This window comes from Cariama cristata, unplaced genomic scaffold (assembly GCF_000690535.1).
Source record: "Cariama cristata isolate BGI_N322 unplaced genomic scaffold, ASM69053v1 scaffold16954, whole genome shotgun sequence".
Classification (NCBI taxonomy): Eukaryota; Metazoa; Chordata; class Aves; order Cariamiformes; family Cariamidae; genus Cariama; species Cariama cristata.
In genome coordinates, this window is record NW_009611410.1 from 39897 (window position 1) to 50942 (window position 11046).

General features: G+C 54.9%; 1 protein-coding gene across 1 annotated transcript; it reads right to left on the reverse strand.

Annotated features, from left to right (window-relative positions):
• Positions 1 to 671: 671 nt before the first annotated feature.
• BAK1 (BCL2-antagonist/killer 1) lies at positions 672 to 10231 on the reverse strand (the record flags this gene model as incomplete). Its single annotated transcript, XM_009698257.1, has 5 exons — positions 672 to 776; positions 978 to 1158; positions 3308 to 3451; positions 3583 to 3718; positions 10112 to 10231. Coding segments are annotated over 5 exons (686 nt in total), but the record flags the coding sequence as incomplete, so codon positions are not given.
• Positions 10232 to 11046: the final 815 nt, after the last annotated feature.

An 11046-nucleotide genomic window follows, 5' to 3' on the forward strand; every position in this document is an offset into this window, starting at 1 on the left:
TACCCTTGCTCGTCACAGGACGGGTGGTCAGCGCCTTTCTTTAAAAAGGGTAGGGATGCTTGTTAAAAGGAAAGAGAAGGCTCAAGTCCTTGGGCTCAGGAACAGAGGGAAGGTAAAAGCAAGCCCCACACGGGCTAATGCTGGCGTGCCCCTCCAGTGACTTACAGACAACAACTGCAGCAACCAAGTCCGCAATCCCTCTTCAAATGCAGGCATGGTCTGGGCTCCAGCCATTAGCAAATGGGGAGCTCTGCCCCTGCCCCAAGGAGCAGACGAGACCCACGTGCGCGCACACACACACACGCACACACACACTGGCGTTATCACAACACATTTTTTTCCTCCAGACTCTTGACTCCAGAGGAGCCTGTTCTGCCTCGCTGCTGCATGCTAGGAGTGTCACAGCGATGCTCTGTCCTCAGCAGCTAAGCGAGGCATAAAACAGACAACCAGATTTGACCCTTGGCCCCCCCCCGCTTCTCTCCATAGCTCCTGGTGGTGTCTGCATAGATGGCAGAGACCCTGGGTGCTGTGGTGGGAGGGTCACAGGTCCAAGCTGCTCTCTCTCTCTCTCGGAGATTCCTTGAATCCCCCCTCTCTCGGGAGACGTCAATGCAGAGCAGAGATTTGAGAGCGAGCTTGCCCGGACCCCCCCAGCCTCTGCCCCCACGTCAGTCCGGGCCTGAGCGTCGTACCACTAAATGGCCCACCAGGACCAGGGCCACCACCACCAGCATGTACTTCATGTAAACATTGTCCAGCTCGAGTGCAGCCACCTAACAAGAAACAGAGAATAAACCAGAGCACGTTAGATCTGCCCGGGCCAGGCTGCTGCTCTGCCTGCGCCCGGGTGAGCCCACCAACCTCAGCAGTGCCACGGTCCCCAGGCTGCACCTTTTGCCGGCCGGAGCACAGCTGTCTCTCCTCGCCCCCGAATCCCCCCGCGCCGGGACAGCCCCCTGCTCCCGCTGGCTCACCCATCCTCCCTGCTGGGCGATCCACTGGGCGATGCGGTTCCGGAGTATGAACTCCGTGACGTAGCGGGCGATCCAGCGGAGGAAACCCGGAATGCCATGCTGGTAGACGTGGATGGCCATGCGGTAGCCGAAACCCAGCAGCGCAATCACCCGGCCCCAGTTAATGCCGCTCTCGAACAAGCTGAAACAAAAGCCGATGGTCTGATGAAATCCCTGCCACGGCTGGCTCAGACCTCCCTACTCTCCGCACCCCACCACGGGCTCTCGAGCAGTGCCGGTGGCAGAGCAGGGCTGGGGATGCTCTGCTGGACCTCGAGGTGCATCCCAGCCGCACAGACAACGTGGTCGTTTTGTGGCTAAGTGACACACGGCCACCCAGAACCAGGATGTGCTTTCAGAGCAGGACAAACACGGTCTCGGTCACCACTGCTGTTTGCCTCAGCCAGGTGGGTTTCTTAGGGAAAAGCAGTTTCCAAGTCCTGTCTACACAGCTACAGGCTCTGAATTGCCGGAGGGGAAGCTTTGCGATGGCTGTCGTTGACCTGCCGCCTTCCTGCCCGTCCGGCCTTTCCCTCAGGTCTCCACCCGAACGCAGGACACATCAGCTGCCTGTGTTTTCGTGGGCAAGGGTATTAAACAAGGTAAGCTGGCACTGGCGGGGGTTTAAGCCGTCAGGCTGTAGGCTGCAGCAAGCTCAGTAGCTGCTCCACAGGCAGCCAGGAGCAGGAACTACCACCCACCTGTCCCAAAGCATCCCTTGCTTGGGCGGTCATACCTGGAGGTAAGGAAGTTCAATTATATCTAAGAACAAAGCATGTTAGAACAGGATTTTCCCTTTTCCTGCACAGGCAAACCCCTCCAAGACCAAAACCTGATCTTTCCTTAGACTGATGCTCCCAAGGGCTGGGGGAGCTCCAGAATGCGCCTACTTGATGCCTGCTGCTCCTGAGCCAGGTTTGGCTCGCTGTGGGCACAAATTGCATCCCTTTGGGCAAGTTGGCCCTGATTTATCTAGACCAGTTTTTGAATTTCCATCAAGGTAAGGAAGAAGAAAAAAAAAAATAATAGACTCAGGCCCTGTGTTTTAATCTGGTGCCGTGTTCTGGTGGTCCCTGTCGGCACAGCCGAAGGGAACCGTCTTCGCTGCCGAGCCTTGGCGTGGAGCTGCCGCCGCGCAGGTGGCAGAGGGAGAGGGAAGTTAGAGCCTGGGAGGGAACAACAGAGAAACAGGTAGCACAAAGAGAGGGACAGAGGTTAATTTACCTGTTTGCGGTGCGTTAACCGCCTCAGGCTGGCAAAGCGGTGAAAACAGCGCAGCATGGCTTCCCAAGGACAGGGGAGCAGGAAAAGGACAGAAGAGAGGCAGTTAGACAACAAACACCGAGCGGGGGGTGCACAGGGATGGGGCTGTGCCAGAGGCAGCCACGCTCGGAGGAGTAATGGGAGCCTGGGACCTGGGAACCCAGAGACCCCGGCTTCTCTCCGGGCTCTGCCAGAGGTCTTTGGCATGACCCTGGGCAAACCATGTAACGTGCATAGTGTCTTGGTTTCCCTACCGACAGAGAAGGGTGAGGACTGAACCCCTTGACGGCCACCTCAATTCAAGCCTGTACCTCAGGCAATCGGGGCAGTAAGTTGTCCAGCTGTTTGCCTTCGCTCTTCACCCTGCTGCGGTGCTCCGAGCGGGTGAGCTGGGTGTGCATCACCTGCAGGAGACGGCTGCAGGCTCTGCAAGCCTGCGGAGCATCCCCCATCCTGAGTTAGTCCGATCCTGTTCCACGTGGACCATGCCAAGGGCAGCGAGTATCTGCCCATCCCCACAGCCTGCAGCTGCGTTTGCTTTGTGCCTCTGAAAGCCTGACTCACCAGGGCTTCCCAGCTACCAAACAAGCAGGAGTGGGACCAGCAGCAGGTCTGCCTTGGTCCAGGGCTGGTCGTACCCCTGAAGGGGAGCTGGGACATTCACTTGGCTACTGATGTATGGGCAACGCTTCCCAGGCACGTCCCCCAAACTTTCTGACCCCGGTCAGCTTGTGCAAGGACTGTGAGATGATTGTGGGGTGAAGACTGTCCAAACCGTGCGCAGGAGGAAGAGCAGACAGGCAGAAAACACAGGAACCGTCAGGGTGAGCTTGTTGGGAGCTCAACCCAGGGACGGTGGGTGAAGACTATGGACAGGGTCTGTGTGCTGGGGCAGAGCAGGGGAGGGAGCTGCTCCGGGGTAGGGGCAAGGCTTTAACCGACTGCATTGCACCCCATCTGACCTCTCCTTCCTCGGCTTTCTCCAGGAGAAGGTGTCCAGCCCACCCCGAGGGAGCCGGTGGCCTTACCTGGAGGCTATCCTGGTGAAGTACTCATAGGCGTTGTCCTTGTTGGGCTGCAAGGATTTCAGCATGTAGCGAAACTCCGCGTCGTACCGCTCGTTAATGTCGTCACCGATGATGGCCAGGCGCCTTCCCACCTGACTCGTGGTGCTGCCCAGAGGGAAGACGGCGATGCGGACAGGTCAGCAAGACCGGTAAAGAGGAATCAGGGGGGGTCCATAACGGAGCCTGGCTCGGGATGGGGTTGAGGGATGTGCATACGGTTGGTATCGGAGTTTTACCTGCCCAGCTCCTGCTGGATGTCCATGATCTCCGGGTCCGCGGGCACTTCCTCCCCTCTCTCCTCTCTCTCCTGTTGGTAGCGGTAGAAGGCATAGCTCCGAAACACCTCCTCCGTCTCCTCCACCACCCGGTCTTCTGAGAGAGACAAGAGGAAGGAAAGTTAAGGGAGAAGCTCATCGCTCCCCTTTCCCAAGTTGGAAGGAGACCGTTCCCATTTTCAGCCTAAATTTGTGCTTTTTGTATTAACATTGGCTTCTTGCAGTAATACAAAAAGAATCCAACGTAAATTAGTTCTCAGAAAACTAATTTTGAAGCCAGTCTTTGTTCTTAGGGGCACAGGCTCACCTTTTGAATCCATTTTTGGCAAGAAACAGCTACAGGACTGTCACAACACAAACCAGATGTTCGAGTGCCTGCGCTTGGCAGCTCTCTCTTACCTCTCGATAAGGGCGTTGCTCAGCACAAACAAGTTCAGGAATCTCAGATCCAAAACCCAAACTGGAGGCAAAGCTCAGTCTAGTGCTGCCCATCAACCCCCAGCAAACGATCTTGTTTTTTCAGTGTCGCCAACGATCATGCCCTTGTGTGGCATCAGCAATGACGTGGCGAGCAAAAGTTAAATGGGTCATTTTTAGTATAATCCCTTGCCGATTCAATCACACACCATCGGTCTCACATACACCCAGCAGTCCGGCAGCGGCAATGCCAGGGCAGGGTTTGCAACTTCTGCATGGGCTGCTGGCAGGAACAGAAAGGAGAGGAGCTTTTGAATAACTCGTAAACTGTAGCCCAGAGAGATGACTCCCCGTTGCGTGCTTGAAAGCCAATAAACAGCCAGGTGCTAAGTTTGAACTGAATTCCTGCTCCTGCTCCAGCACACCCATTGCCACGGACACCCAAATCCCCTGCTTCGCTAACAAACACCCGTGGAAGCAATAAGCCCATTGCACAGCGAGCCGGGAGGGGTGAGCCAGGGCTGTCGTGGGGGTGAGCTGAGGTTGGTTTTGGGTGCCACAGCATCCTCCCTCTGCTCTCATAAACAAGCAGGGCTTGGCACGCCAGGTATTCACGGTTCAGCGGGGGAACGTGCCCGTGCAGTAACGTCACCCGGCCCTGACGGCGCGCGAAAACCGACCCGGCTCTGCGCAAGCAGGAAGGGAGTCGGAAACAACCGGCGTCGACAAGCGTGTGCTGGGCTGCAAACGGCTCCAGCTCGAGACACGCGCGCGTGTGCCCCGTGCCCACGCTGCTCGGGGAAGAGCAAGGGTCTGGACATGGCCAGGATCTGCCCCCGCCAGAGCAGGGAGCCCCAGCGAGGCGTTTCAGTCCCGTAGGTACCATGGTGACCGATACCTTATCACACGCCTTACATTGCTCCTGGGGAAAGTACCCGGTCTGTCACGGGATGTCTTTGATTAGAGCTCGGTTTCGGCTGCCTTGAGAAGCAATCTGGTGTAGAGCACTGGTTCCCAAACAGCCCAAAGTCACTAAGTCACCCCGCTAAGGTCCCACTAACAAAGTTCTTCCCAGTTTCTTTTCTAAGATGCAAAATTTGTAGGGGACAGAAATCGTATGGATGGATCAGAGCCCTGCTCCTTTGACAGACTATCCCCACTCAGGGTGGAGATTCACAGCCACTAAACGAGGTGCAAAGCCCAGGTAAATGAGCTACTTGGGAGAACGTGGAGGACCCTGCAGACCCACGGCGTTAGGTGATCGTCCGGCAAGGCGCGCTGGTGACGCCCAGCAGCACATCTGCACCAGCAACGCTGTCCCGCAGCAGTGCAGCTCACTGCAGCCAAAACCCTGTCCCACTATCCCAGTATATCCACCCGCCAGACTGGCCACGCAGTTCTCTGGCCACTGGAAATTGCATTTCCAATGCAGAGATGCTCCTGCCCGAGCAACGTCCAAGGGCTGGGATGTGAGGACCTGGCTTGGTGGACACAGCTGTCCCATAAAACCCTCTATCCAAGTCTCCAAAACACACCGCACCATTCGTCACAGAGTTTTTTTCCGGCTGGTCACATCTACATGGCCCGCGTGTGGCCCCGGGGAGACGGGCTCAGCCCTGGATGGGGTGCGGGGAAGGGAGAGGACCCGTTGTGCAGAGACTCAGGTTACACCGAGTTTGGGTTGGGTAAATAAAGGTGAAGGGAAATGGCAAGCCCTGGTTGCTGTGTTTTCAGGGGATTGTTTTTTGTTTTGCAGGAATGGGTTTATTTGGCGGTAAACAAATCCCACCCTATGGAGGAGCCAGCGGAGCCAGTGACCGCTCCGCCGAGAGCCAGAAAACGAAACCAACTGACTCACAGTTTCAGTGAGAGGCAGGGTAAACACACCGCCAGAACAAAAGAGGAAATAAGTGTACCCAAAAAAAAAATAATCCCTGGTTTTAATTACCCCAGGCGCTATTTTTAGTAACACAAGGACAGGAGAACACGCATCTTTTTCCCCCAGGTGCTAACCCACGGCACCACTGGGACCATCTCTGGGTCTCTCCCACTCAAAGGAAGGGGATCTGGACCAAGATTTGCCTTGTGGACTCCCGATACCAGCCGCGGAGAGGGGGAGAGCGGCTTGGAGCTCCTCTAGGATCTTTGGTCTCCCTGTGGGATCATCGGGGCCGTGTTTGGGGGCTGACGAGCTGCTCTGAACCCCCACGCTGCAAGAGAGGACCTGCTCCGCTTCTGCCTCATGGACCAGCGACCCTGTCCTCCCCGGTCCCCGGCGCACTCCCAGCATCTAGACCAGCCCTACCCCAACAGCCTCTTGCCTGCATCCGCACCACAGACAACATTGACCAGACCCCAGCCAGTCTCAAATATGCAACATCTGCATTTCTGTGCAAGATCCTTTATTTCTCACTGTTCCCATCTCCCGGAGAGCAGCTGCGCTACAGTAAAAACTGGCAAGTCTCACCAAAGTTATCCATCAGACCTTGTTATAACTGAACAGCCCTGCTACAGACTGTAATAATGACAGATGCAACCTGGCAGCATCCCTTTCGAGCTCAGGAGACAGGCAGTAACTACACTGAGAGGTGCATCTGTTGGCACAGAGGGAGATATCCAGCCTGGAAACGGGAACAGGCTCCGAAGGGAGAAGACAGCTCTGGGGAACCAGGATCGGTCTCTGGAGATTTCTGCCTGGAGGCGAAGCTCAACTCCACCCCATGGCTGTTGCAATCCAAGCGCGGGATGAGCAGTATCTGCGTGAACGGATTTGGGTTAGCTTCCACCGGGCAAGGCAGCCCCTTGTGAAAGCCATCGCCTGTCCCTAGCGATGCCATCAGGACCAAAGGCTGGGCACCCTGACACCGCAGTGCAGGGTACCATCCTGCACGGCTTGCACCTGCGAGCAGAGCTTCTGCACAGGGAAATGGAAAACTGCCGTCCCAGAGGCATCCCCACAGCACAAAGCCCCTCTCTGTATTCTGCTCTTCAGAACACCTATCTTCCCACCCAAAAGAGAAGCAACATTCTCAAACAGCCTCCCTGCAGAGCTAACGGCAAATGCCCTTGGTTTTAAGACAGATTCACCTGTCAATAAGGGCGATTCTCCGGTCCAGATTCTGAACTAGACTCAAGAAACCTGCTTTAATTCTTCTGCTCAGCGGTGTCCCACCGACACACCCGGAGTCGCAGGCCTGCAGCAGGGGCTGGGGGCTGCAGCAAGGTTTTGTTCGGGTACTTTGCTGCCCAAGCTGAGACCAGTCCCATATTTGCTGATTTACTGAACGGCAAAGGGAGGCTGGGCCCAGTGCTCAGCGGGATGCCCAAGATGGGTGGGCATCTCGGCTCTGGCAATGTATCTCCCTCTGCCCCATTACGGTTTTCATAAAAGACTTTTTGGGGCATCCTTTGCAGTCCAGAACAAAGGAGTCACGAGGCAATTCCATAGCAGAGTTACTTCCCAGCACAGCCAACAGGATGACTTTCTTTTTTTTTCTTTTAAAAACCATATATTGATGGGAGATGCAGTTCAACGGGAAGTCCAATACTCTGTGTCTTTGCTGGAGATAGGAACTTCATGGGCACCAGACAAGAGTAAAGTATGTTTAAATGGTTTTGGTTGCTTTACAGAATGTATGAGAACCCCGACTTAAACAGGCAGCTCACATTTTTCCTACTGATTTTGCAGGTGGTCTTGGCGATGAGGACACAGAGATGCTCACAGATGCACGACTAACGCCCCTAAGCAACGATTTCTCAGTTCATGACTCGCTTCATGTGCAACGTCAAGTCCAGAGCTACGACAAACAACCAAAGACCAAATCTCACCGCTCTCTAGGTATGTTCCGTGAGTATTAAACACACACAGACAGGTGAGAAAGCCCCAGGTAATCCAAGGAAGAGAACAGTTGCCAATCTGACAGTGCAAACTGTGAGTCAGGGTGGCTGGGCTTCCCATGCCAACCCTGCCGTCTTGGACATCCTTGCAGAGACTTGCATCAAATCTCTCCCCATTTCCCGAGCAGTAGTAAGTGGATGTAGCGGTACATCACCTTTCTCAACAAAGCGCTCTGGGATTCCAGCTAACGCGGTCCACACAGGAGCTAAGCGTGACCACACAAGCAGTATTTTCAGCACGTAGACCAGCCCCTCGGCAGCGTAGGGGACAGAGCTGCATTTGGCACGGTTACCCGCAAGCGTCTCGATGGGATTATCCAAACCATTCCCGTAGCTGTGTGTGTACCCCGGCAGCACGTCTGAGCAGGCAGGCACTGCCAGCCCCATCTTACAGACGAGAACTGAAGGAGGATGAGGTTACTTTTCTGAAGTATGGGCCCTGCTTCCTCAGCTCAGCTCAGCACCGTTGGTGCTGGGTCTCCCACCCCTCCTTCTGCAATGTTTTCTCCCCTTTGCATGACTATTCGTGAGCTAAGTTGCTCCTCCTCTTGATCACACACTGCCAGGAATACGAAGCTCCTGCCTTCATCTACAATGCCCTAAAAACACCACAAGTGCAAATTGCCACCCAACCCAGACAGAAACAGCAGGATCTTGTCCGTGCCCTAAGCAACGGCTGGTAGAACCAGGGCGTAGAACGATGCTCAAGCAAATCCTTGAGCAGCAGCTAAATCTTTTCACTCCCTACCACATCCAACGATAAACAAACAGAGCAAGTGAGCCCTAAATGAAAGCCAGGCTCCAGACCTGTTGACAAAAGCCTTCTTTCGCCCTGTAATCCCTTCGCACGCGTTGGTGGAAGCTGCACATTTCTGCTTCCACTGGAGTCCACGCGACTCCCGCCTAAGAGGCATGCAGACATCCCACCTCCAAATTCCAGACGGAGCCCCCTGAGCTCCGGGAAGCAGAGGGGTACCAGTGCTGCCAGTAAGCGTTTGCAAGCGTAGAGGAAGCGTGACTGTAAAACAGTGTGGTTAGAGCTCCGGGCCCGATCCTCTCACCGCTTTTCACATCAGCATCTCCTTGGCCTCAACAGGAAATCAGCGTACGTAAACAACTGCTCTAATTTATTTGTTTTCGTACCTTCTAGGCTTTGGTAAGGGAAGGACAAGGTATTTTTTTTCTTCCAGTGTATTCATGCAGGATCTAGCACAAATGGTACTCTGAGATGGAGAGGAGTCCAGGCAATGCCAGAGTACAAATAACATTACCAGGCCAATAAAACAGCTCTGAGATGGATCTGAGCTCAAATACATAAACAGTCAGGTACAGCTTCTAATCGCCGTTATTGACAGAGCTCCAGTGACTCAGCCTTATTTACAAGCCCACCTGCAACGCAGGTTAAGAAGTCACCTGTGTTCAACAGCTTTCTGTGCAGCGGCATTTTATCGTTTTGGGATGAAACGGGAGCTGAGGTTTTTTCCCAGGTTCCTTTCGGCCCCGTTCCCAGTTTCACCCATTACTGTGAAACTCAATTACACAGTCTGCTGGGCTCGGCACACACGAGAAACGGACTGAACTGCTCCTGAACATCGATGAGCCGTAACTTTTCATCGCTGCTCTGCCAAGGCACGCCGGAGACCCGATTGCATCCAGCAGCCGATGCAACAAGACTGAAACCAACCGCCTGAGGCCAGGCGCTGCTCCGCAAGGTGGGTTTTTCTCTGTATTTTAAACGTCAAGCACCTTTCGCTGTCTTGTGGTTAGGGAAGAGAAAGTAGATGACACTGGGTACCGGCCGTACACCTCGCAGCCAGCCGGGGTGATGTGCGCCATGCCCCAAGCCCTGTGCCCTCTGGCACCCCGCTTTGCCTGCCTGCACAGTGTACCCCAGTCCAGCAGCTCCCTGCACCCTATTTTCTCTGTGCCTTTCCAGCCCCCTTGGCTGCCCACCGTGCTAATCCAACGCCAAGCATCTCCCAAAAGCATTGAGCATGTGCTCTCCCAGGTCAACTCAGCGTAGCTTTACGGAGCTGATTTGTTATCCCAGACTTGCAAAGGGCCCTGAAGGTATGAAAAAACCCCATCTTTTCAAAGAAACACAGGAAAGGGAGGGGAAAAAAAAAAAAAGGGTTGAAAATGCTTCCTTCCCTGACTATTACAGCAATCTTTTTACCTGAGTTGAGCTCTTGTGACAGCCTGCGCCTGTTGCTTCCCCGGCGTCCGTGGGCCCTCGGTGGGTCACCGTCGTTCCCCGAGGCCATTGCAGAGAGATGCTTGGGAGTATCAGCTTCACCTGGAACGATGACAGACGGTAAGTGAACCAGGTTATGAGCAGGCAGCAGGGACCCCCAAGCCTCACAGCCCCTCACACCTCCCAGGGCAGCCTCAGGAAGCCCCTTTGGCTGAGCCCAGCTCAGAGGAGCAAGGCTGCCTGCTTTTATCTCTGCCAGACCTGGCTCCTCCCTTCCCGGCACGCTTACTCCCCGATTCCTGGCCGCACCGAGTCCTTTGGCTAGATTTCTCCTCTCTTCCTGACGCTTCTCACTAACGTGTTTGCAGACAGTCATATGCCAGAAGAGGAAAATCACCCAACTCCCTACCCCGCTTCCCCAGCTCTCCACCCTTGCTGGAAGGATGCCAGCTATCCTCTGACCCGCTCCGCAACTGCCATGGGCTGCACCGGCTCTTACCCAGCCCGGACAACCTGCAGTGGCGTCATACTGGGATGAAAGCAAAAAAAAAAAAAAAAGAAGTAAAAAATCCCAGCCCAAAGGGCTCCACAACTTCCCGGCTGCACCCGGAGAACACGTCTGGGAGCTGAGTCGTGGGGCTGCCCTGCTGCCCAAAATGCTGCTGCTACCCCGACCTGCAGCCACGACGGTCCGGAGCTGCAGCCATGGGGCTGAGTCCTCCTGGCAAGCACCTCCGACTTGTTTTCCACAGCTTCTACAAGAGATAAGCTCTCTGTTTTCCTAAATCCAAAGGCTCTAATTCCCCCTGTTCTTTATGTTTCTGAGTCTGAGCAACTCTCGGAATAAGAAAATTAAATGCGAACCAAATGCACGGCTCGTATTGCCCCTGAACTGCACGGGTATCCTCGCCCCCGTT